The 26,802-nt window shown below is 45.4% G+C and overlaps 1 protein-coding gene across 3 annotated transcripts in view; it reads left to right on the forward strand.

Moving 5' to 3' along the window:
- The window catches only part of Rab27a (RAB27A, member RAS oncogene family), a 50,898-nt gene extending 24,829 nt beyond the window's left edge, over nt 1-26,069 (forward strand). For 2 of the 3 annotated variants that reach the window (XM_048423199.3, XM_048423200.3), the window contains exons 2-6: nt 5,350-5,524; nt 8,872-8,957; nt 10,745-10,848; nt 14,402-14,525; nt 23,463-26,069. In XM_048423199.3, the coding sequence (XP_048279156.1) occupies nt 5,372-5,524; nt 8,872-8,957; nt 10,745-10,848; nt 14,402-14,525; nt 23,463-23,661 (666 nt within the window). In that variant the 5' untranslated portion in view covers nt 5,350-5,371 and the 3' untranslated portion in view covers nt 23,662-26,069. Of the gene's footprint in view, nt 1-2,414; nt 2,487-5,349; nt 5,525-8,871; nt 8,958-10,744; nt 10,849-14,401; nt 14,526-23,462 lie in introns of those variants that run through there. The other variant, XM_085689379.2, reaches the window with a different exon arrangement.
- Nucleotides 26,070-26,802: the final 733 nt, after the last annotated feature.

Below are 26,802 nucleotides of genomic sequence, written 5' to 3' on the forward strand. Positions count from 1 at the left end.
TAGCCTCTGGTACAGCTTCAACTCCAGGCCCCGCCTTTTTTTTTCTTCTTGAATAAGGAAGCTCTTGGCCTTGCAGGCACTTATCTCACTGTGGTCGGTGTTGAGGAAATGGGTGTTCTTTGCTCTCTATTGTTAGTCTGATGAGAATGAGGGTGGGGAGCACTTTGAAAAAATATTTGTGTAAGGAGGAGAGAGGAGGTGCTGAGTGGGAAGTGTCCTGCTCTCTCAGCAGCCGTCCGCCCTGCCTGGAGCTTTCTGACCCTGCTGAGGGCACCGAAACAGTCCTTCATCCGGGACTTGGATCTGGGGCCCGAGGTTCCAGTGCCCTTAGCAGATCCTTAGCTTGCTTACCTGATGGTCACCGGCTGTTAGGTCACACGGAGGTGTGGGACAGCTGGTGAAGGGACTGCCCGGCCCGAGATAACCTGGTTAATGTGCTGGTTAACTTTTGTCAACCAGACACAAGCTAGAGACATTTGGGAAGAGGGAACCTCAATTGAGAAAATTCCTCCATCAGGCTGACCTGTGGGCAAGCCTGTGGTGAATTGTCCTGATTGGTGATTAAAGTGGGAGGGGCCAACTCACTGTTACCCCTTGGCTGGTGGTCCGGTGTGAATAAAAAGGCAGACTACGCAAGTCTCCAGAGCCCATAAACAGTACTCCTGCCTTCGGGGTCCTCCCCTTGAGTTCCTGCCGTGACCTTTCACCGGAGACTGTAAGCTGAAATAAAGCCTCTTCTCCCCCATCTTCTGGTCACGGTATTTATCACAGCAGTAGAAACCTAACCTAGCAAGGACAGCTGTGGGTCCCAATATTCTGACTGCCTACCTTCATTTGAGGGAGACTGAATTAGTCAGGAGGCCTCGCGGAACTGTGTGTGTAAATACACGTGTCCACATGTGAAAACCAGAGGCCGGCGTCAGGTGCCCTCCATCACTCTCCACCTTATTTTTTGAGACGGGGTCTCTCACTGACACTGCAGCTCATGGAGTAGACTAGCCCTGCTGACTGCTGCGGGCTCTGGTGATCCTTCTGTCTCTACCTCTCTAGCTCTGGGCACACAGATTTTTTTTTTCTCCTGAGGATCTGAATGCAAGTCTTCATGCTTGCATGGCAAGCCCACCTCTTAGAATAGTTTTCATGAACGTACCCTCCCACCCCTACCTCTGCCCCAAGCAGGGTGGCTTAGTATGGGCTAAACATTGTGCTGGGAACTCCACAAAGAGTGTCTTATTCTGTCCTTAGAGCAGTTGTGTGAGGTGATGTATTATCAGCTCTCTCTTTTTAAGAGTTGTTATTATTTTGCCTGTATGGGTTTGTGGCTGTGTGCAGTGTCTGAAGAGATAAGCAGAGAGTGTCAGGCCCTAGAGCTGGGCGTACAGGTGGATGGTTGTAGCTCCCTGGTGTCGGTGCTGGGAACCAAGCCCACCCAGGTCCTCTGTAAGAGCAGCAGGTACTCTTAACCACTGAGCCATCTCTATAGCCCCTAGGGTTTTATTTTCTTTATTTTTGTATTTTGAGACAGGATTTTACTGTGTAACCCTCGTGGTACTGGAACTATCTCTGTAGACCAGGCTGGCCTTAAACTCACAGAGATCCACCTGCTGCTGCCTCCTAATTGCTGGGATTAAAAACATGGGTAATAGCAGTAGGCTTATTTTCTTAATTTAAAAAATAAAATAAACAAACAAAATACAACCAGTGTTGTGGCTCATGCCTTCAATCCCAGGAGGCAGAAAAAGGCAGATCTACGAGATTGAGGTTAGCCTGGTCTACACAGTTAGTTCTGGAATGGTTAGGACTGTACAGAGAAATCCTGTCTCTGGAAAAAAAAATAACAAAAAAAGGTAACAACATCATCAATAAAAATAGTCTGACCATATTGTGGTGGTACACACTTTCAGTCCCAACATTTGGGAGGCAGAGGCAGGTAGACCTCTGAGTTTGAGGCCAGCCTGGTCTACAGAGCAAGTTCCAGGACAACCAGGTTGGGATGGGGGGAAAGGTCTGATTGTGTATTAAAAAATAAAATATAGGTATATGACTGACCAGCTTTTCCCAAATTAACATAAAGAACAAAGGAAACAGCTACAGGTCTTTGCTAATCACTGCTTTGTTGAATTAGAGCCCCTTTGCTTCCAGTGGAACCCCCCAATCCCTTCCCAGATGACCTGAGTTTATCTGGATCTGCTTGTGTTTCTGTATACCATGGAGCCAGGCATCTATCCTCAGGTGGTCCTTGTTTGGAGACATCATCAATCCTATGTCCTATGTCTGCAAGGAGAAGCTAATGACAGCCACCCCCCTCAGTAAAGTGTCACCTTCATATCTTGCAAACAGAACTGCAAATGTTTGTAGAGGCTCTGCCCTTACTGACATTGCCAGTCATATCTGCAACATGAGGCCACAGGTCTGCGTTAAGGCTGTCCAAAGAGGTCGGGTGCGGTGTCTCGAGGGGCTCGGAGTTTTGGATTTTAGGGAGAAAGGTAAGTCAGTAAGTTGAGGAGTTAGGCAGGAGTAGGAGAGGTGGCAGGCTTGAAGATGTATTAAGGTCCTTGCCTGAGGTTTATTAATTCTATGAATCTTTGCTAACAGGGTAGGCGTGGGCATCTGATGTGCAGATGGATGGGTGGGTGAACACTGCCTTCCATGGCAGGAAGAGGTGCCCAGATGTCCAGAGGTGTCAGTGTGAGCAGGGTAGTGCTTTTCTGGAGGGGTGTGTGCGTGTGTGTGCAAGAGAGAGAGAGAGAGAGAGAGAGAGAGAGAGACTGACTGACTGACTGACTGACTGACTGTGTAGTTTCGGCTGGCTGGCCTGGAACACTATACATACCAGGCTGGCTTGAACTCACAGAAGTCTGCCCACCTCTGCTTCCCTTTGATCCTGATGGAATCAAACGTATCCACCCTCCACCATGGTGAGAGACTTCTTGACTCATTTCTCTTTGGACAGGCACCCTGCATTTACATCTGCCGAGAAGGTAAAGTAGATAATGAATGCCACGGCTAAGGAGAAGAGCCACTGTGGGTGGGGATTGCTGCTGGAGATGAGTGGTTTCAGTTGATCTTGAAGAAGTTTGAGCACTTCCTGTTAGAGAACCCAGGTGGAGGTGGAGTTAGCTGTGGGGTTATGGTTTCTATTCCCACTATGGAACCCACTTCCTGAGAGAGTGTGACAGCTAGGGAGTTCGACCAATAAATAGGAAACAATGACAGAATACACAGAAGCCACCAGACGGATTTGACGTGAGTTAGTGAGTTAGTCATCTTGTTTCGTGTGTGTGTGTGTGTGTGTGTGTATACGTGTATACATGTGTATATGAGTGCATGTGGAGGCCAGAGGTTGGTGTCTTTCTCCAGCCCTCCGTACCCTATCTTTTGAAACATGGTATGCCTCTGAATCCAGCGTCCACCAGTTAGCTAGGCTTTCTGACCATAACTGCCTATCTTCCAACCCCTATGATTGGGTTACTGACGTGTGCCTGGCTTGTCACATGGGTGTCAAGGTCTCAGAACTCAGGTCCTCCTCACGCTTGCGCAGTAAGTGCTTTATAGACTGAGCCATCTCCCGTGAATGGTAGGTGTGCTTGAACATGGATAAGACAAACAAAATTGCCTAAAATCCACGAGAAAAGAGGGCAAGCAGGGACCTAGCATTGAGAAGAGGGGCTGCATCCACTTAGCTCTGGAAGTCACCATTTATACCTTGTCCCAGCTGTCTCTGTCTGCACAGTTTTTCATTGAGACAAAAATCTCAGCTCAGGTTGGCCTCAAACCCAGAATCCCCCTGCACCCCTTCCAAGTACTGGGGCTACAAGCATGCAGCACCGAGCTTCCTTCTTCCCTTTGCCCATTCGTGCTTTCTTCTTTCTCTTATTTTTGGAGACAGTTTCACTATGTAGCCCTGGTTGGCTGAGAGCTCACCATAGAGATCAGGTTAGCCCCCAGACTCAGGAGCAATCCTCTTACCCCTCCTTCTGGAATGCTGGGATTGCAATCTGTGCACCACATCCAGCTGTCCCTTCTTTTGTTGTTAGTTTTTGTTTTACGTGGGCTGCCGTGTTTACAATTACCAGTCTTACTGTCATTGTCGCTTGCAGTTCCCGTCTCTGTAGTTCCACAGCTTGTATGTAAGTTAAAACTTAATTGTTAGGCTGAAGATGGCTCTGCAGGTTAGGGTACCAGCTGCTACTGTAGAGGGCCTGGATTTGGTTCCCAGCATCAACATGGTGGCTCACATCGATCTCATGCCCTCTTCTGGCCTCCATGGGCACTACACACATGTAGTGAAAGCATACATTCAGGCACACAACTCACACAACAAATTTTTCTTTAAAAATTCTAAACTGTTATCTATTTACTATTCCAACAGCATCTTACCCACAAGTTATTATGTTCTCAGGGGCAGTGAGCTCTGCACTACCCTCCCTCACAGACTCCCACACGGGGATGTCACATAGAAGCACTTGTGAGAGCCAGGCACAGTGGTCCATACTGTCTATAAATCCAAATACTTGGGAGGTGGAGGCTGGAAGATCAGGAGGGCTAGGACAGCCTGAACTACCAGAGACCTTGCCTCAAAAATAAACAAAGTCCTTGACAGACAGACAGACAGATAAACCTACAAGCAAAGCAAGCAAACAAACAGAAGTACTTATTGGACAGAATAGTGTCACTTTAATAATGGAAAATTCTAATATATTTTCCTTTTTTTTAAATTTTTATGATTTATTTATCTTTTATTTTATGTGCATTGGTGTGAAAGTGTCAGATCCCCTGGAACTGGATTTTCAGACAGTTGTGAGCTGCCATATGGGTGCTGGGAATTGAACCCAGGTCCTCTGGAAGAGCAGTCAGTGCTCTTAACCGCTGAGCCATTTCTCCAGCCCTATATTTTCCTTTTAAATTAAAAAAAATTAATGTGTGGGCTGGAGAGGTGGCTAGGGGGTTAAGAACATTGTCTGCTCTTCCAGAGGATCCAGGTTCAATTCTTAGCACCCACATGGCAGCTCACAACTGTAACTCCAGTTCCAGGGAATTCAATACCCTCACAAAGATATATGTGCAGGCAAAACATCAATGCACATAAAATGAAAATAAATAATTAAAAAAATAGTGTGTAAATAAATTAGTGTGTGTGTGTCTGCACACACACACATGCTATGTCGTGCATGTGTCAGTCAGAAGACAGCCCTGAGGATTTGATTCTGTCCTGTCTTTAAGTGGCTTCCAGGGATAACTCAGGTCATCAACCCTGTGCAGCAGGCCCTCACCCCCGGAGCCGTCCCCCCAGCCCTGATTCTAGTGTTTCGGGTGGACCTTCTAACTCTGTTGATTTGTGTTTTACAGGTGAAGCCCAGAGGCCTTTATCATGTCGGATGGGGATTATGATTACCTCATCAAGTTTTTGGCCTTGGGAGACTCTGGAGTGGGGAAGACCAGTGTGTTGTACCAGTACACAGATGGGAAGTTCAACTCCAAATTCATCACCACAGTGGGCATTGACTTCAGGGAAAAGAGAGTGGTGAGTTCTACATCCTTCGGAAGAGTCTAATCTGTGTCAGCACATCAACAGGCCTACTGTGTTTGCTTTGTAGGACTTTAGAAGTCAAAGGCTGGGACCTAAAATTAGAGTTCAGAGGAAAGTGTGGCTGGGTGTGGCGGTGCACACCTTTAATCCCAGCCTTTAGGAGGCAGAGGCAGGTGGATCTCTGTGAATTCGAGGCCAGCATGGTCTACAGAGCTAGTACCAGGACAAGCTTCAAAGGTACACAGAGAAATCCTGTCTCAAAAAACAAAAAAAAATCAAAACAAAACAAAAGGTGAAGCATTTATACGTTCTGAAGAGATACCAGAGTCTTGAAAAACCAAAAACCAAACAAACAAAAAACCAACCCCTTTGGACACAATTAAAGTGCATATTACTTTTTTCCTTTTAAAAAATACTTATTTTAAATCATATTTCTGATGTGCATCCCTGTGAGTGTATGTTCATTCTCTCTCTCTCTCTTTCTCTCTCTCTCTCTCATAACCTGGCTTCTTTTGTGCATGGGTTTCTGTTGGTTGAACTCAGGACCTTGCGTATGCTGGGTGAGTGTTTAAATAAAGTAGATTTATTAATGTGTAATTTCTCAAGTAAACCCCATCTTTTTTTTTTTTTTTTGTCAGGACAGGGTTTCTCAGTATAATCTTGGCTATTCTGAGACTTGTCCTGTAGACCAGGCTGGCCTCAAACTCATAGAGATTCACCTGCCTCTGTCTCTCAAGTGCTGGGATTAAAGGTGTATGCCACCACTGACCAGCTAAAACCCATCTTTTTTAAGGTATAGAACTCAGTAGACTTTTCTAACATAATCAAGTGATATAATCATCACAGCTATTTATTTGCATGTAGTTTTGTTTGTTGATTTATTTAGTTTTTTTAATTACTTTATTTTTGTTTTGTGTGTGTGGGTGTCTGTCTGTATGTATGCACCACATGTGTGCCTGAAGCCCACAGAGGGCAGAAGGTGCCATTCCTTGGAACTGGAGTTATAAATGGTTGGGTTTGATATTTTTTTTAAAGATTTATTTATTTATTTCTTATATATACAACATTCTGCCTCCATGTATGGCACCAGATCTCATTACAGATGGTTGTGAGCCACCATGTGGTTGCTGGGAATTGAACTCAGAACCTCTGGAAGAGCAGCCAGTGCTCTTAACCACTGAGCCATCTCTCCAGCTCCCTGGGTTTGATAATTTTAACTTGCAGGACAACTGCAAACCTGAGGCCAGTCCAGCCTACAGAGTGAGTTCCAGGTTAGCCTGGGCTACAGAGCAAGGTGATTGTGACTGGGGGAAAAAAAGAAAAAAACCAACGAAACCAAACACCAAAAGGTAACCAACTAACTAAACCCAAAAAGAATCTCCCTGGGACATTTTCCTTTTTTTTTTTTTTTCTTTTTGAAGTTTATTCTTTGACGGGGGACAATGGGAGAGATTGGACGTTCATGAGTCACAGCTGGTGTTGCTTCCCTTGGTGTTCCTGCTGTTACATAACTGCAGGGACTGCTGTTCACACTGCAAGCTCTGGGGGGCGACTGCTGAGGACAGGCCTGGGGATGGGGCTCTCCAGGGACAAGCCTGGGGTGGATTCTTGAGGAAGCTTTCTGAGAAACCTCCAAACCTGTCTCCCCCTGCTCCTGCAGTGGCTGCTGGGGAAGAGGCTCTCACAGTAGGCATGGTGGTACATTTGTTGTTGGTTGGTTTTGTTTGTTTGTTTGAGACAGGGTTTCTCTATGAAGTCTTGGTACTCACTCTGTAGACCAGTCTGGCCTCCAACTCACAGAAATCCATCTGTCTCTGCCTCCTGAGTGCTGGGATTAAAGGCGTGAACCACCGTTCCCACAAAACCATTTTAAGAACTCTTTCTACAGATGAGACAAGGAAAAGCCACAGAAAGTCAATGTTTCTTTTCTATTTATTTATTTATTTTTCAAGACAGGGTTTTTCTGTAGCTTTGGAGGCTGTCCTGGAACTAGCTCTTGTAGATCATGCTGGCCTCAAACTCACAGAGACCCACCTGCCTCTGCCTCCAGAGTGCTGGGATTAAAGGCATGCACCACCACCACCCAGCGGATTTCTTTTTTAAAAAAAATATACTTATTATTTTATGCGAAGGTGTCAGATCCCCTGGAACTGGACTTACAAACAGTTATGAGCTGCCATGTGGATGCTGGGAATTGAACCTGGGTCCTCTTAGAGCAGCCAGTCCTATTAACTGCTGAGCCATCTCTCCAACTGTTGGACCCTTGAGTCCAAACACTGAGGAGGAGTCGCCCCCAAAGATCACTTCTCACACCACAGCTGATGTAAAAGCATGAGGATTTTATTAATTCTGTCATGACAGGGTCCCTCAACATTCAGAAAGCCGAGAGACCTCGAATAGCTGATACAGGCTACTTTTAAAGGAAAAAGCCACAGAAGCAAGGGGGGTTGTTCTTTGACTATTATTACTGTTATTTTGACTTATTCAACAGGGCTATTACCAATAATTGACTGGAGAGCTGTTGCCAGATCAGATGAATTAAGAGGTCATTTTGACCCCATTTCCCAGGGACTGAGTCAAAACATATGTGTATGGGTAATTGTTCAGGAACTGAATCAGCATCTTAAAGGTTATCTTGCTCCAATTTCTAGAGAACATACGTGCATGTGTAGCTATTAGGTCCTTGGTTCCCAGGGGAGGAGGGAAAGCACTAAGGCACGGAGGCTGAGAGGGTTCAGAACTGTCAGAAATGGCTTCAGAATTGTCTTAAAGTTTTACACAACCCCCTAAGGGGATCCTTTGAGATCAAGGCCAGCCTAGTCTATAGAGTGAGTTCTAAGACAACCTGGGCTACACAGAGAAACCATACATTGAAACTGCTTCCCCATCCCCCAAAATCTAATATAAAACAATTTGTTTTAAAATTTTTATTATTTTTGATTATTTGAAGACAGGGACTTATAAATTCTTGGCTGGCCTCAATTTCAATTTGCTATATAGCTGAGGAAGACTTTTTTTATCCTTCTGTTTCTCACCTCCCAAGTGTTGGGATTACAGTCATGTGCCACCATGCCTGGTTTTGTGGTGCCGGGATGGAACCTAGAGCTTCCAGGATGCTGGGCAAGACCCTACCAACTGAACTACATCTCCAGCTAGGTAGATGTCTCCATAGGAGGTACCACTGCCCAAGTGCAGTGCCCAAGTAACAAGGTACAAACCTGTTAGGGACTCAGTTCTCTTGAGAAGGGTAAATGCTTTGGAGTTTTGTGTTGAACAAAAAATCAAGAAGAGCCCACCCATCTCAGAAACTCCCTTGGTTTTTCTCTACTTTGATGCTTTAGGTGTACCGAGCTAATGGACCAGACGGAGCTGTGGGCCGAGGCCAGAGGATCCACCTGCAGTTATGGGACACAGCAGGACAGGAGAGGTAGGCGTGTCCTGCCCAGTGCTCTTGCTACACTGACCTGGGCAGGCAAAGGCAGTCAGTTGGCTCATGTGCACCTGGTGAGCTGGGCTGCCAGATCAGTCTGCGGTCAGCCTGAGGGGACAGCGTTGGGCGTATTTTCTCTGCAATCAACAGAGATGGGAATCTCATTAAAATTAAACCTTCTTATTTGGGACTCATTCTTTTTTTTTTTTCCCATTTTAGGCTTTTCCCCCATTGCCTTTAGCTGCTTGCTCACCTGTAAGGGAGTCCTAAGGCTGGCTGCTTTCTTCCTATCTGATACAGACATCTGGCTGGCATGACTTAATCTGGCCACAGGTTACTTAACTAAAATAAACAGTGTCACATCCTTGTGTAAGGCTACTTTCAGCCAGCTACAGCCCCCTTGAAGGATTTTCCCTGTGTGTGTGTTCTCCTGTGGTATGCAGGCACATGTGTGATGTGGGGCCCAAGGTTGACATCAGGACTCTTCTTTGATTGTTCTCTACCTTACTCACTGAGGCAGGATCTCTCGCTGGAACCCAGTGCTCAGCGATGCAGCTGGTCTCTAGCTTGTTTTGAGAACCTCGCCTCTGTCTTCTGTGTGCCGGGGTTACACACTGGTCTGTGTAACTATGTAACTATGTCACCATGGTCTGCTATGCCCACCTGACATTTATGTGGGTTCTGAGGAACCAAATCTGGTTGTCAAGCTTGTATAGGAAGCATTCTAACCACAGAGCCATCTCCCCAACCCTCTTTAAAGGATTTAAAAAAAAAAAAAAACCATAGAAATTTTCAAGTGTACAGAAAACGGTAGAATCCCGGTCACTTCACCCGTGTCAGCAATCACTGTGCTGGGGCCAGTCTTATTGCACACGCCCCCTTATCACTTCTCTCCCTCCTGTGTTACCTGGAGGGCAGACTTTAGATGTCATATCATGCCATCTGTAGCTATTTTGGTTTGTATCTGTAAACAATAAAGACTTTTGGTAAGAACATTGAATAAAATAATTGAGAAAAGGATTGGAGAGAGGGCTCAGCAATTAAGAGCACTGACTGCTCTTCCAGAGGACCCGGGGTTCAATTCCCAGCAACCACATGACAGCTCACAACTGTCTGTAGCTTCCTGCTCCAAGGGATCTGACACCCTCATACAGACATCCATGCAGACAAAACACTAGTGTACATATAATAAAAATAAATATATTTTAAAAATTGAGAAAAACCTACTATTTCTGAATAGCTGGTTAACGTGTACCATGTCCTTCTGCGGAGCCTACTGGCCAGTTACAGACTGTGTTTATGCAAAGTGGGAGGAACCGACTAGAGGAAGGGCATGGGCAGCAGGTAAAGCCTGAGCGGGGAGGTAGAATGTCTGGAAAGAGTTGAGTCGGCCTCAGCACCATTCCCACCTTAGAGGCAATGGAATGGTTGTCAGAGAGGAAAGACTTGTACAGAGCCTAACATGAGACCAAGAATTGCCTTGTAGGATCAGGAGGAAAACACACATGGCTAGCTAGCACTGTTGCTTTTGGCCCAATGAACTCGTGGTTGTCCAACGATTTCCTGGCTGAGACCGAGGTTACACGGCAGTTCTCCAGTCCATGGGGCTCAGTTTTCAATAACACATTCTGTTCACGTTGAAATCAGGGAGTGGTAAGCACCTGCCTGGGAGAGCAGTGTGGGAACTGTGGATGAATCTCTGTGGAAGGTGGAAGGTGTCATTGGCGGCTTTGCATTTCAGGAGTGTGGCCATGACTTAGTGACTGTCTACTTTCGTGTCCTAGGTTTCGTAGTTTGACCACTGCGTTCTTCAGAGATGCTATGGGTTTCCTGCTACTGTTTGACCTGACAAATGAGCAAAGTTTCCTCAATGTCCGAAACTGGATAAGTAAGTGCTGGAGTTTCCTGGGCCCTGCTCTGCTCCCAGGGCCTGCTCTGCATGGCCTCTAGTGGAGCCATGTTATGTCTTTGGCTGAAAACAGCTCCGGACCAAGGCTGCAAAGAGTAAGCTCTTCAGCTTACCGCTGCAGATGACTGACATTCCCTGCTCTCTCTGCTGGGGGTCTTCCCTGTCCTCTCAGGACAACCAAGGCTACACAGAGAAACCCTGACTGGAAAATCTTCTCCCCAGAGAAGGAGGGAGGGAGGGAAAGGGAGGAAGGGAGGGGCAGGGAGGGAGGGAGGGAGGGAGACAGAGAGACAGACTCTCAGATTCATCAACATAGACACTCTGAACTGTTACTTACAGAGTCTTAGAAGTGCTTTGGTTTATTAACTGAGCATGCATATGCATGAGTCTCTTGGAGGGTGGTCCCCCCACATCCACGTTCCTGGTCTGTAGATGTTGCATAGGACTAGAATTTGCATTTCCAGTAAGTTCTCAGGGAATGCTGAGGCTACTAGCCCACACACCTTACCCAGAGAGTCAGTGAGTCATTTAACCTTCCCTTGACGCTGGGAAGTAAGAACCGCTGTGATCAGTTGTGCATGAGGAAGCTAAGGTGGTCAGATAACCTCTGGGGAGGAGGTGGGGGGTGGCACAGCCAGTAACAGGTAAACAGAGTCATGCTTCAACTTTAGGAGACGCTCATAACCATAGGTGACATCGGAGGTGCTAAGAGCACAGAAGAGACCTGGAGAGGAGACAGTGGAGCAAATCCTGACGGAAGTTGTGTCTGGGCATTAAAGGGTGTGGGAGCTGCACATTAACACAGTGTAGAAGAGGCCCAGCTTCTGCAGGAAACAGGGCACAGTCTGATCTTGCCTGGGCAGGTCTTGTGACCTAAGTTGTCCCCTGAAGGCAAAAGACAGTGTCCTGAAATTCAGGCCTGTGTGAATGCTTGGGGAAACTTCCTCCTACTTCACCTTCTCTTGATAAGACATGTGTGACCTGACTTTGTGAGGAGGAACTGAAGTGTCAACACTTGGAGCTGATAGTGACAACACACACACACACACACACACACACACACACACACACACACACACAAGGTCATGCATGCTGAGACCTGTGATTGTGAAAGTTCAGCTGCTTCAACTTTGTTCTGAAGTGTGAGGAGAGAGAAGTTGGGGTTTATTCTCCTTCTTTGGAAGGTGGGGTTACTTAGCACCCTAGAGCTCTCTCTCTCTCTCTCTTTCTTTCTTTCTTTCTTTTTTTAAGATTTTGTTTTTATGACTTTTTAAAAACTGGTGTCTGTGTGGGTAGGTGTATGTGAATGCAGGTGCCTTGGGAGGCCAGGGTAGCTGCTGGTGCTGAGCCACCTGGAGTGAGCGGTGGGAACAGAACCCAGGTCCTCTGGAAGAGCAGCATGTGCTCTTAACCACTGAGCCATCTCTCCAGTGCATTATGACTACGGCTGTAGCACCCTTCTTCCCCTTGATCTTGGTGACAGTCATTTTACTGTTTACTCTATGTTATCAAACCATAGTTTTTGTTTGTGTAAGACAAGGTCTCGCTATGTAGCCCAGGCTATCTCTGAACCCACAGAGCCTCTTCCTCAGCTTCCTGGGATTACAGGCATGCACCATCACACCCAGCTTCTTAATTGTTTTAAATAGCTTGGTTCTGCCTTAGGATGACACAGAAATATGAAAAGCATTTCACATATCAGTAGGTTCCATTTATAAAAAGATATTTCTGGGCTGGAGAGATGGCTCAGTGGTTAAAAGCATTGCCTGCTCTTCCAAAGGTCCTGAGTTCAATTCCCAGCAACCACATGGTGGCTCACAACCATCTGTAATGGGGTCTGATGCCCTCTTCTGGCCTGCAGGCATACACACAGACAGAATATTGTATACATAATAAATAAATAAATATTAAAAAAATAAAAAGATATTTCTTAGGGCTGTAAATTCAGTTCAGTTGGTGGGTATTTGCTTAGGACACATGAAGCCTTGGTTACCATCTTGGTACCCTATAAACTTCCGTGCATTACATACCTGTAATTCTAGCATTCAGGAGGTGGGAGCAGTCAGAGCTTCAAGGGCATCCTTGGCTATATAGTGAGCTTGGTGGATAAAGGACGTCCCAAAAAACAAAAAGACAGTTCTATACAACTATTACTACTGTTGAAAGAAAATTTTAAAAAGTGACAAACAGGGTTTAAGATTAGTAACACATTGTGAGGCAGTGGTAGTACATGCCTTTAATCCTGGCAACTCAGGAGACAGAGGCAGAGGATCTCTGTGAGTTGATCTCTGTAGCCTGGTCTACAAAGAGAGTTCCAGGATAGCCAGGGCTACACAGAGAAACCTTGCCTCAGGAAAAAAACAAAACAAAACAAAACAAAAAAACCCAAAAAACAAACAAACAAACAAAAAACAAGAAAAGATTAACAACACACACACAAAGCCAAAAAAGTAACAATTGTAAATGTTTATTAATCGAAAACAGAAGATTAACAACACACAGGGCCAGGGAAATGGCTCAGTGTTTAAGAGTCCTAACTGGTGTTACAGAGGACCCATGTGTTAGTTCCAACCATTTGCAGCTGCAGTTCCCGGGGATCTGGTGCCCTCTTCTGGCCTCTACAGGCATTTGTGTGCTTATAGTGCACATACATACAGGCAAGTAAACATTTTCACATAAAATTAAAAATAACTCTTTAAAAGAATTCTTCCAATTTTCTTTTGAAGTCCTTTCTGTTTATAAGGCTTTTAATTTGTTCTTTGATAAATTCACACAGTGTCTTTTGATTGTATTCATTCCCCTCTCCACCCCCTCCCTACCCATCTAAATTTATTCCCCCCCCCCTTTATGACCCCAATCAAAACAAACCCGTGTGTTAGCTGACTGATTCTGGGTGTGGGGCTTGCCCTGGAGTGTGTTGTCACTCCTTTGGAGACAACCAACTCTCCCTCCCTTCAGCAAACAAGTGCTGACAGTTCTCTAGGTAGGAGTGGGACTCCAGCCCCCTCCTTCGTGGTGGAATTTTGAGTGGTGTGAGCCTGTGTAGGCCTTGTGCGTGCCATCCCAATCTGAGTTCATACGTCTGTCCTGCCGAGTCTGGAAAATACTGTTTCCTTGAAATCATCTACTATGTCCAGCTGGCTCTTGTTAGCTTCCCAGCTCCTCTTCCACACTCATCCCTGAGCCTTGGGGAGAGTGATGTGGTACAGTCATTCCATTTAGGGCTTGAGCATTCCGATTCTGTTATTCAAAAGACAGGTATTTTATGACCTTCGTACGCACACACACACACTTTTAAGGGTTACCATATTCTTCCATATCTCTCTGATATAAACACACTGGAATGTTTATTAAGGACAGGAATAATAATCCTTTCAGTCTTAAAGATTATAGTGTTGATGCTTTGAGATATTCTATCGGCTCTTCACCCCTGTATATGCACTTGTGGTTTCCAGAAGCACTTTTACATGGACTTTCTACTGCTCGCATGCTTACATTATAACGACATGTAACAAGCTTTCCTGTATCATAGGCCAGCTACAAATGCATGCATACTGTGAAAACCCAGATATAGTGCTGTGTGGAAATAAGAGTGACCTGGAAGACCAGCGGGCAGTGAAAGAGGAGGAAGCCAGGGAACTCGCAGAGAAGTATGGGTGAGTATCCCTGCGGCGGGATCCGGAGGAACCGCTTTAACAGAAGCGTTAGCGTGCGAGCAGCTGGAATGACAAAGTGAGGACTTAAAGTAAAACGCTTCGCTTTTGGCCTTGAGAGGTAGCAAGCGCCTCACGTTCTATGAGTGTCACAGTGGGACTTATAAAAGAAACACAGGGTAGGGGCGTCCTCTGGTATCTTGGTCTCCTTTTGTTAACCCTTTGGGATTTGCAGAAAAAGAGCCTTGAGTGCGAATGTGCTGGCCTGAGGGCCTTCTAGCCAACAGGCAAACAGAAGAATCTTATTTGTTTATTTATTTACTTACTTACCTATTTGTTTATTTATTTATTTTGAGGCAGGAGTTCTCTGTCTAATGTTCTTAGCTGTCCTTGCCTACTCACTCTGTAGACCAATCGGAGACCCTCTGCTTCTGCCTCCAGCTGGGATTAAAGGTGTGAGCAGCCACCCCTGCCCCTGCTACCACCACCTGGCTAACAGAAGACTCTTAGAATAAGGAAATCCTCTGTGTTCGGCAAGGAAATTTCCAAACCGCTTTGCAAACCCCGTTGCAGAGTCCTGGCAATTGGGAAGGCCTCAATGGGTATCACAGAGCAGGCGTTGACTTTGGGGAGGAACTGAAGACGCCCTTTGGTTTAGGCTGATTTTGAGTGGCGCCTCTCTTCCTTTTTCAGCTCTTGTAGGAGGTTCATGGTGGGGGCACCACGGCATTTGCGCGTGAAAGGGGAGGGTGAACTCCAGAAAGTTACTGCCTCACTTGGCTTCCCTCTCCTGACTTAAGAGAATGCAAATGTAGAAAAAGTAGGAGGCAGGGATAGAGCGATTGCTAGGCAGTTAGAGCGCTTTGTCCACAATCACAAGAACCAAAGATTGGACCTCATCACCAGGTCACAATCTGGGTGTCTGGTGGATGGCTGTAACCCCAGCTCTGAGGGAGGCAGAAACAGAATCACCGCTAGGGCTTGCTGGCTCTGTTCTTCCGTTGTCTGATGGAGGTTCAGGAGGGACTAAAGGATGGGACTGACCTGGCGAGGGAAGAGGGGAATGGAAGGTTAAGTTGGCCAGGCTGCAAGAAGCCAGACTCTGGGGGGCTTTGACTATCTGCCAAGGAGAAAGGGCTGGAAGGTTTTGAGCACCGAAAGGTGTTACACTCTTCCGGGTCTGCTTGGGAACTGCAGGTGGGGTAAAATGGAGGGCGAAACACTGGTAAGGGGTGGGCAGTGATTTGTGAGGTGGTCAGGAGCTGGATTTCTGGGAAAGGAAAAGAGGGGTACAGGAGAGAAGACACACCGGGTGGGGCAGTGCCACTTCACCTGGGGAATTCCCACAGCCCTGCTGGCTTACTCTGGCAAGGAGATGCAGTGAGATGCCCAGTGTTTCATGCCAGGTCCACCCTAACCAAAGATCAAATTCTGGGAATGCTCAGCCTGGCTACAGCGGCATACCATGTTGGGGGTAGGGGGGCTGGGCGCTGGTGACTTTAGCAGCTTGCCACGTGGTTTTCTTATGCAGTTATCGTGACCAATCAGCCTACTTGTGAGATTCTGAGCTAGAGGCTGGCAGAGCTCACAGGCAGTTCCGGTATCCCCCACCTCCTCCTTGAGAGGCACTCAAATAGTGTGGAAAGGAAATGGGGGGGGGGGGACTAGAGTGCTGAAGGGAGGCTATTTTGCAAGGAGATAAGGAGGAAGTCAGCCGTGAGGCAACAGAGGCGGTGGTTATCACCCATGCTTTTGAGACGTGAATGAAAAAGTGGGCGGATGAGAAGAGTCTTGCAACAAACATTTCTCAAGCACCTGCGGAGTAGAAGGATCAACCTCTTTGTCAGCCCCTTTCTCGTTACTCCATTTTGGGTCGCAGGAATCTGCAGTCGGCCCGGCATCAGAGAGCTCTGTTTTGTGTTGCGCTGGGGTTCTGAGTCAAGTGGGGACTGTCTTTCCCTGTGTCCAGTGCTGGCCATGGAAGACACCACAAAGATGGGCTGAGCTGAGTTAAAAATAAGAGTTTTTTGTTTGTTTTATTAAGGGTTTTATTGTTTTGTACTACTAGGAATCAAACCGAAGGTTCACACTTACTAGGCAAGCTTTCTGCCACTAAGCTATGCCCCACCCCACCCCACCCCACCCCCATGAGAAGAGGGGTTTTTTTTTTGTTTTGTTTTTTGTTTTTGTTTGTTTGTTTTCTGGTTGTTGTTGTTGTTTTTGAGACAGGCTTTCTCTACATAGCTCTGGAGCCTGGCCTGGAACTAGCTCTTGTAGACCACGTTGGCTTGGAACTCACAGAGATCCACCTGCCTCTGCCTCCCGAGTGCTGGGATTAAAGGCGTGCGCCACCACCGCCCGACTTGAGAAGAGGTTTTAATCGACGAGGGTAAAGGAAGCAGTTGGAGAAGAGAGGAAAGGGATGGAGACAGTCCATGCTCCTTTAATCACAGAAAATAGTTGGTGGAGGTGATAAGCTACTTTGGCTGCTTTATTCAGAATGGAGGAAACCAAGAAGATGGGGAATGGGACGAAAGGACAACTGGATGACACACCTGTGTGCTGTGCAGGTGACTGGCCACAACTGGATGACACACCTGTGTGCTGTGCAGGTGACTGGCCACAGCTGGATGACACACCTGTGTGCTGTGCAGGTGACTGGCCACAGATCTGAGATGAGGACTCTATACGCCTTGCTGGTTAGTGATGAAGGAAGATGCCCAATGAAAATTCAGTTGGAAATCTTTTTTTTTAAATATTTATTTATTATGTATACAACATTTTTCTGTGTATATGCCTGCAGGCCAGAAGAGGGCACCAGACCTCATTACAGATGGTTGTGAGCCACCATGTGGTTGCTGGGAATTGAACTCAGAACCTTTGGAAGAGCAGGCAATGCTCTTAACCTCTGAGCCATCTCTCCAGCCCTCAGTTGGAAATCTTGATTCACGCTGAAAAGTGATGGAATCTTTAATCTCTGCACTTGGGCAGGTAGATCTCTGTGAGTTTGAGGCCATCCTGGTCTATAGAGTGAGTTTCAGGACAACCAACCAGGAACAGAGAAACTGTCTTAAAATAACAAAACCAAACCTTTATTCACAATGTCAGTGGAAGATCCCAGACATTAGTACAGATCTTGTTTTGGCTTTCAGGGGTCTGAATTTAGCAGTGCTCTGTGTCGACTCTAGACTGGGTAACAAGTGTCTGCATCATTTGGCCCCCAATCAATCATTTGATCCCTTATAAGCTTGACATCCTTGAGTTGAGAAAGAAATTAATGGGGGCTGGACTGATTGCTTCGTGGTTAAGAGCACTTTTTCCTCTTGCAGAGGACCAGGGTTTGATTCCCAGCACCCACTTGGTGACATACAACCAACCATCCATAACTCCAGATCCAGGGGATCTAGTACTCTCCTCCGATTTACTTGGGCACCAGGCACACATATGGTATACACATACATATATATAAGCGAAACACTCATACACGTACAAAATTTAAAAAGTTAGAAATTAAAATTAAACAATTTAAAAAGTTAGAAATTGATGGTGTCTTGTTGGGCATACTTTGAAACCACATAAGTAAGCTACAACCAAACACACAAAACTGATTCCTGGAACCCATTGTAACTCAGTAGTTACTGAGGATCCAGATTCCATTTTGCACAGTCTTCCAGGCTCAGATAATCAGCACACAGCCCATTTCTGGGAGCACTCAGCCTCCAGCAAGACTCACCGTGAACTCTGGGTCCACATGTAAGTCAAACACCGAGATACCTGGGACAAAAGTCTCCAGACACTCTCGCTGCCATTCTGACAGCTTCTGCAGTGCTGGGAACTGAACCCAAGGCCTTGCACATGCCAGGCAAGTGCTTTCGTGTGTGTGTGTGTGTGTGTGTGTGTGTGTGTGTGAAGTGGAGGTACCCACCAGGCTTGCCACAGGTGTCAGAGGCATTGCATCCCTCTGGAGCTGGAGTTAGAGGCCATTGTGAGTACCTGATGGTGCTGGGAACTGAACCCGGGTCCTCTGCAAGGACGGCGGGCTCTCTTAACCACCGAGCCATCTCTTAATCCTTAGCAACTCTTCACGTGGTTTTAAGTTCCCAGTTAAGAAGTCAGCTGTTTGGGAGTTCTGCCCAGCAGATATCCTGGTGGAGATCCGCAAATGAGACAGTCTCTTGAGGGGATGCTGCTGTCATTTTGTTTACTTGATATTTCTATTTTCAAATTGTGATGAGTTGGCTGGGTGGTGGTGATCCACACCTTTAAGCCAGCACTCAAGAAGCAGAGGCAGAGGCAGGTGGATCTCTGAGTTTGAGGTCAGCCTGGTCTACAGAGTTCCAGGACAGCCAAGGTTACACAGAAAAACCTGTCTTGAGAAACCTAAATAAATAAATAATGAAATTGTGGTGATTATTCTTTCTTCATGTGATTTTTAGAGACAGGATTTCTCTGTGTAACAGTCTTGACTGGCCAGGAACTCACTACTTTAGGCCAAGCTGGCCTCGAACTCACAGAGATCATCCTGCCTCTGCCTCCCGAATGCTGGGATTAAAGGCATGTGCCACCACTGCCTGGCAGATGAATCTATTTGTAAAAGCACATGAAAAGTAGTCTGTGTCTTCACAAACTCCAAACAGCTAACAATGGACCATGTGTAGGTGGATGTCAATATCAACCATCCACTTCTCATCCGACTAGCAAGACAGCTTCCGGCAGTGCTGCTTTAGCGCCATCATGTGGACATAACGGGTAGTGCCAGTTTTCTCTGGTTAAAGTAATGATCCTTTTGAATTGATGCCTAGATACCTAAACTTTTTTAAAATACGCTTTGTTGTTGTTTTTTTAAACGCACGCACACACTTACTCGCATACTGGTTTTTTGAGATAGGGTCTTTCAGATCCATAGCCCTGGATGGTACCTGGAACTCCCTCTAGACCAAGCAGCTCTTGAATGTGCAGAAATGGTGCCTCTGGCACGCTGGGATTGTGGGCATGCACCACCCCATGCAGCAAGAATACTGTTTCTGAGAGAAGACTCTCCTGTCTGAATGTGTGTGCTGAGTGCTATGTGTGCTGTCTCCACTTTAGCACCGTGGCCTCGTGAGCTCATCACCTAGGTAAGAAAAGGCCTCCAGAGTTGTGCTGGGAGCGAGCGCAGTGCTTGCTCCGCAACCCAGAATCCTTATTTATTTAATTAAATTTATTATTATCATTTTATTGTTGTTTTGTTTGGTTGGTTTTCAAGACAAGGTTTCTCTGTGTAGACTTGACTGTCCTGGAACTCACTCTGAAGACCAGACAGGCCTTGAATGCCCAGAGATCTACCTGCCTCTGCTTCCCTACTGGGATTAAAGGAGTACCCCACTGTTGTGGAATATTAGTTTAAGTATGTAAAGGTGTGTTGCATTTGTTTATGCTAAATTTGTTTAATTATGTAAAGATGTGTTGCCCTTGTTTCTGTTGCATTTGCTTAACTATGAAAAGATGTGCTGGTGTTTTACCTTGCCTGCCTAAGGCATCTGATTGGTCTAATAAAAAGCTGATCAGTCAACAGTTAGGCTGAGGAGGAATAGGTGGGGCTGGTGGGCAGAGAGACAAGGGGATCCAGCCAAGCAGCCAGGCAGGAAAGCAGGACGGATAGTACGGAGATGAGGTAAATGAGCCTCCTTGGGGCAGCACATAGATTAATAGAAATGGGCTAGTTTAAGTTAAAAAAAAAAAGACTTAGCTAGAAACAAGCCTAAGCTGTAGGGTCTGAGGAAACCCTGAAGGAGGACCCCAGACTCAAACAGTATGGAAGAGCAAAGCGTGTTTATTATACCGCATGCGTGTGGGGTCGTTCACTTGTACAAAATGGCGATGACCCCGAGAAGGATGTGCAGACTCCTTTTAAGCACAGCTAAGGGGAGTTTCAGGGTCAGTTATATAATTAGTTGAGCAAGCAGCAGTTATATTAGTATATTTTTAATTGACTGAGGTCTAGTCTTATCACTTTTGGATACATCTGTACAAGCTTGGCTGTGACTCAGAAAGGGGCTGCTGGGTTTGTCATTGATATACCGAGGCTGACTTAGGCCCTCTGGGTTTGTTTTCTCTCTCTCTCTCTCTCTCTCTCTCCCCTGAATGTAAGGGACCTTGTAGATAAATAATGACCCTTGGTTGGAAAAGACAGCTGTTTTATACTTCTCAGAGAACTGTGCATTCAATTGTAAAAACTGAAGAGAGTTTAACCCCTTCAAAGCAAAGGCAAAGCATTCTTAATTAATAATAAATCTCTGTGTCATGATTTGGGGGCTGGTGGCCCAAGAAAGCTTGCTACACACTATCACAGGCCAGGCCAGTTCACACACCACCTTTAATCCCAGTACTTAGGAGGCAGAGGCAGTGGCCGGGACGAGGGCGGGGGCGGGGGAAATCTCTGAGTTTATTGTCAGCCTGGCCAAAGTAGCGAATTCCAGGACAGCCAGGGCTATGTAGAGAGATCCTGTCTCAACAAAACAAAACACTGCTTATCTGTATTTTGTATGCATGTGAGTGGTTTGCTGCATATCTGCCTAAGCATCACATGCATATAGTGTCTGTGGAAAACAGGTGTCTGATCCCGAGACTGGGGCTACATATGGGTGGGTGCTGGGAACTGAGTCCAGGTCCTCTGCAAGGCGGTCTGTGCTCTTAGTGCTGAGCATCTCTCGGGCTCCTAGTCCTTTCTTTATATTCACTTTCTCAGGCTCAGACTTTGTGATTTTTTTCACTTTTTTTTTGTTTTGTTTTGTTTTTGTTTTTGTTTTTTGAGACAGGGTTTCTCTGTAGCTTTGGAGCCTGTCCTGGAACTAGCTCTTTTAGACCATGCTGGCCTCGAACTCACAAAGATCTGCCTGCCTCTGCCTCCTGACTAAAGGAGGCATTAAAGGCGTCTACCACCACTGCCTGCCTGACTTTGAGAATTTTTTATTGCCTTTCCAGGGCTGGAGAGATGACTCAGTGGTTAAAAGACCTACTGCCCTTAGAGGATCAGAGTTTGGTCTCTAGCGTCCATGTTTGGTGGCTCACAACTGTCTGTAATGTCAGTTCCTGGGGATCCAGCACCTTCTTTTGTCTTTGTCCTTGGAGGCACCTGCACTCACGTGCATACACACATATGCACACATACACATAATTTTTTTGGTTACCTCACTCAAAATAATGTTTTCTAGCTCCATCTATTCTCCAAAATTCAAGATGTCATTTTTTTCTGCTGTGTAGTACTCCATTGTGTAAATGTACCACATTTTTCTTATCCATTCTTAGGTTGAGGGGCATTTAGGTTGTTTCCAAGTTCTGGCTATGACAAACAAAGCTGCTATGAACATAGTTGAGCACATATCCTTGTGGCACGATTGAGCATCCTTTGGATATATACCCAAAAGTGGTATTGCTGGGTCTTGAGGAAGGTTGTTTCCTAATTTTCTGAGAAAGTGCCACACTGACATCCAAAGGGGCTGAACCAGTTTGCACTCCCACCAGCAATGCAGAAATGTCCCCCTTTCCCCATAATCTCTCCAGCATAAGTTGTCACCAGTGTTTTTGATCTTGGCTATTCTTACAGGTGTAAGATGGAATTTCAGAGTTATTTTGATTTGCATTTCTCTGATGACTAAGGATATTGAACATTTCCTTAAGTGTCTTTCAGCCATTTTAGATTCCTCTGTTGAGAGATCTCTGTTTACGTCTGTACTCCATTTTTTTTTTTTACTGGATTATGTGATCTTTTGGTGTCCAATTTCTTGAGTTCTTTGTATATTTTGGAGATCAGACCTCTGTCTGATGTGGGGTTAGTGAAGATCTTTTCCCATTCTGTGGGCTGTTGTTTTGTCTTGTTGACTGTGTCCTTTGCTTTATAGAAGCTTTTCAGTTTCAGGAGGTCCCATTTATTAATTGTTTCTCTCAGTGTCTGTGCTGCTGGGGTTATATTTAGGAAGTGGTTCCCAATGTGTTCAAATGTACTTCCAACTTTCTCTTCTATAAGGTTCAGTGTGGCTGGCTTTATGTTGAGGCCTTTGATCCATTTGGAGTTGAGTTTTGTGCATGATGATAGATATGGGTCTATTTTCATTCTTCTACATGTTGATATCCAGTTATGCCAGCATCACTTGTTAAATATTCTTTCTTTTTTCCATTTGATATTTTTTGCTTCCTTGTCAAAAATCGGGTGTTCGAAGATGTGTGGATTGATATCCGGGTCTTCTATTGGGTTTCATTGGTCCTCCTGTCTGTTCTTATGCCAATACCAGGCTGTTTTCAGTACTGTAGCTCTGTAGTAGAGTTTGAAGGCAGGGATTCTTTTATTGCATAGGATTGTTTTGGCTATCTTGGGTTTTTTGCTTTTCCAAATGAAGTTGAGCACCGTTCTTTCAAGATCTTTGAAGAATTTTGCTGGGCCTCTGCCTTCTCTTAGAAAAACACTGGGTCTGTTTTCTGGGGGCAGATGTCAGCGGTTTCTTAGACAACATTCTTACCCTACCCCTTCCCTCCTCATAGAAGTCCAGTTTTCTTTACATATACATTCTGTCTCAGGATGACTTACTGTTTGAGAGAGACAAGTGCAGACCCGGCCCTGCACTGATTGGCCTAAGCTAGTTACAATGATCTCGTTCCTTTAAGCTGGAGTTTGTCTTAGGCAGGCTCTGGTAAAGGATACCATGTTGAAGAATGAGATATGAAGGAACTGCTTTGAGAGAGACACGTACTGGACTGGGATTCATTTTCCTTGTATTTTGCCACATTGAATTATGATCATGGGGATAGTGTTGCCTCCTCTCTGGTCCCTATTGAAGTCATACTGTTATCATGTATATTTATCCTAAAATTATTCTCTAAATTATGAATGGCTAAAAAAAATTATGGACAAAGGTAGCTGTCCCCCCTTCCACATTGTCAACTGAGTTTTTTCTGTCCTTCCAGAATCCCCTATTTTGAAACTAGTGCTGCCAATGGGACGAACATAAACCAAGCAATTGAGATGCTCCTGGACCTGATAATGAAGCGGATGGAACGGTGTGTGGACAAGTCCTGGATTCCAGAAGGTGTGGTGCGATCCAACGGCCACACTTCTGCAGATCAGCTAAGTGCGGAGAAGGAGAAGGGGCTGTGTGGCTGTTGAGCAGACTCCAGGTGTGCACTGCAGGGGCCCAGAGCTCCTGCCTGTGAGCTGTGCTACAGAGATCCAGCCCGCGGTGAATAACACTGTATCGAATGCCAATTGCTTCTCCTCGTCTCCAGTAGACATTAACTCAGCATCCATTTGTAACTTGTTGCAGCTTTACGTATCCAAGAATTGGGAGAACTATTTCACAGAGCCAAAAGTGCCTTGTAAAGCCTAGGCCCATGGTGGCAGGTCATTCAGGGATTCAAGAGTTTGCAGCCATGAAAGGTTGCATCTGTGGTGTAGAATGCTGATGGTACCGCCACCTGCCATAGCACAGATAGACCTGGAGTCTCATTAGAGTCTCGTTAGAAACATTGGGATCTCTGAGCAATGAAAGGCTAATCCAGATTTAAAAGTCCACACCATAGTTGACCTTCTAGAACACTTGAATGCTAATATGTACACCTTGGACCAATGCCTTTCAGCGCATTGTCTTTGACACAATTTGACACAAATTTGAAGACTTACATTCAAATTACAGCCATATCTGTAGGCTGGGTTGACGGTAGGTGCGGTGGTGGCGGGAAGGGTTTGCAGAACAGGGGTGGGGGAAGTAGTGGAAGTCAGTGAAGTCAGATTTCCTGGCTCTTGGCTTCAGGGTCATGGAGACTCAGGTGTTTATTTGTGGTCTGTTGGTTCAGTCCACGGCTGAGCATAGCTGGTGCTTCTGCTGTATGCATGCTAAGAAACGATTTCTTGCTTTTCTCTTCATATTTATATTTTTGTCTGGCACCTTCAGACTGTAGTTTCATTTGTCGACTCCTAATCAGACTTTACCTTCAGGCTGGGTGTCATTGCTATTTCCCAGTTTGTCTTCTCTCCCATTAGTGTAATCAAAGATATTTCTTTTTAATTAAAACACATGCTTATTTGCTATCTGGAGAGAGATCAGTGTCTGTATTTAAAGTCACGTTTGTATGCTAGTTTAAGAAAAGTGTTTTGTTGTCTATACTTTCACTGGGAATATGAGCATTTGTGTATTTGTGTATCTTGCCAAGACCTTGTGTTGTGTTCTATTGCCTCAGTATCTTCTAGCCCAAAAAGGGTGGTTTAAAATGTTCTACATAGCCGGGTGGTGGTGGTGGCACACGCCTTCAATCCCAAAGGGAGGCAGAGGCAGGCAGATCTCTGTGAGTTCAAGGCCAGCCTGGTCTACAAGAGCTAGTTCCAGGACAGGCTCCAAAGTCACAGAGAAACCGTGTCTTGAAAAAAAAAAATTCTTCATAGACTCTACTTCTTCAGGCCTAAGGTATTCCATTCAGAGAAAAATTTAAAGTGGCTTTAAAAAAGTAAACCAAAATTCCCAAAGAACTTCACCAAGGGGGGAAAAATCAATTATAATTTTAAAAAGTAAAAACTGTGGGTGGTTTTTTTTTTTTGGATACTAATTGTTTGGCAGAACTTGTAATAGTTGTAATTAGTAATACAAATATAAAGGAAAATGTTCGAGTGGTAGTTTTCAAGTGACAGAGTCTCACTGTGTAGCCCTGGCTGTCCTAAAACTAGCTCTAGACCAGGCTGTCCTCAGACTCACAGAGATCTGCCAGTCGCGGCTTCCCAAGTGCTGGGATTAAAGGTGGAGCCATCACCTGGTTAATGGCAGCACAGGCCTTTAATCCCAGCGCTCTAGAGTCAGAGGCAGGCAGATCTGAGTTTGAGGACAGCCTGGTCTAGAGCTAGTTTTAGGACAGCCAGGGTTACACTGGGAAACCCTGTTTCAGAGGGGAAAAAAAGGACCACCTCCCTCCAAAAGGTGGAGTCATCGTACCCGCCAACCCTTAAGAGGCTTTTAAAATTCAACACCCGTCATTTATTGTCATTGTCCTTGATTCCCTCGCCAGCAAAATTAGCCACGGCTGCTAAGCTTTTTCTGTCGCTGAAATGAAGAACTCTTTGAAACACCAAGGTTGTCATTGAGGCCTTTGCTGCTGACTTTATCTAAACTATGTCCTGTGTTTCAAGGGGCAGGCCGATGCACAGCAGTGCCTTCCAAAGTTACTCTAAGACTTCAGTGGAGTTTATCACCTTCTAAATGTTCTGTTGTAAATAAAAATAAGTTAATGCTTGCATAATGCTGCTTTCAAGAAGTAGATCCACAGTGAGATTCAAGTCTTGTTGGCTCCAAACCTGGCACAGGGTTAAATGTGTGTGATAGATACCCACACAAGAACTGCCTTGGTCTGTTGGAAACAAACAAACAAAAAACCCAAAAACCTGTATTCTCTTTGAAAATGGTTAAAATTTGATATAAAATATCCATATTTTTTGTGTTAATGTATTTTTCTATTTGGAAATCTGTATAAAAAGCAAATGCTCTTCAGTGAACTTTGTGCCAATTATCCATAATAAAAAAATAAAAGAGGTGCAGTCTCTTTTTGTGTGAACATTTAAAACTATGAATTGTAATGCCAAAGGAATCCAAATTTAGGAATATAGAGTTTATGAGATGCCCATTGAAGGGCCTGGTCAAAACAATATCCTGGTAACATAGATCAAAATGTTTTCTGGGACAATTTTATTCATTTGTTTCATGTGTATAAATGTTTGCCTGAACATATGTGTACTATGTGTGTCCAGTGTCCTTGGAGGCCAGAAAAAGGCATCAGATCCTTTGGGACTAGAGCCACAGACAGTTGTTGTTCAGGTGGAAACTTCACCCCAGCCCCTGGCATCCATAGACCAAATGCTCTGGTGGAATGCTCTGGTGGAACTTCCACTCCAAGCCCCCTTCCCCATCTCTCTTCAAACCCTACTGCATCTCAGAAAGTCTGCCAAATGATGACCCCTCCCCCAGAGATGCTCAAGACCACTCCCACAGTGGTATTTAAACTCTCCCCCAGAAAACAGACATGTGGTTTTCAGTCTCTCTTTCCTGTCTCCTCTCTGGAGGGCTGGACAATTATCTGGGAGCATTTTTCCCATTAAACTTGGGCTTTTTGTTGTTGTTGTTATTGTTTGTTTGTTTGTTTTTCGAGACAGGGATTTTCTGTAGCTTTGGAGCCTGTCCTGGAATTTATTCTCTGTAGACCAGGCTGGCCTCAAACTCAGATATTCGCCCCACTCTGCCTCCCAAGTGCCGGGATTAAAGGCATGTGC

The sequence above is a fragment of the Myodes glareolus genome, chromosome 4 (assembly GCF_982192425.1).
Source record: "Myodes glareolus chromosome 4, mMyoGla1.1, whole genome shotgun sequence".
NCBI lineage: Eukaryota > Metazoa > Chordata > Mammalia > Rodentia > Cricetidae > Myodes > Myodes glareolus.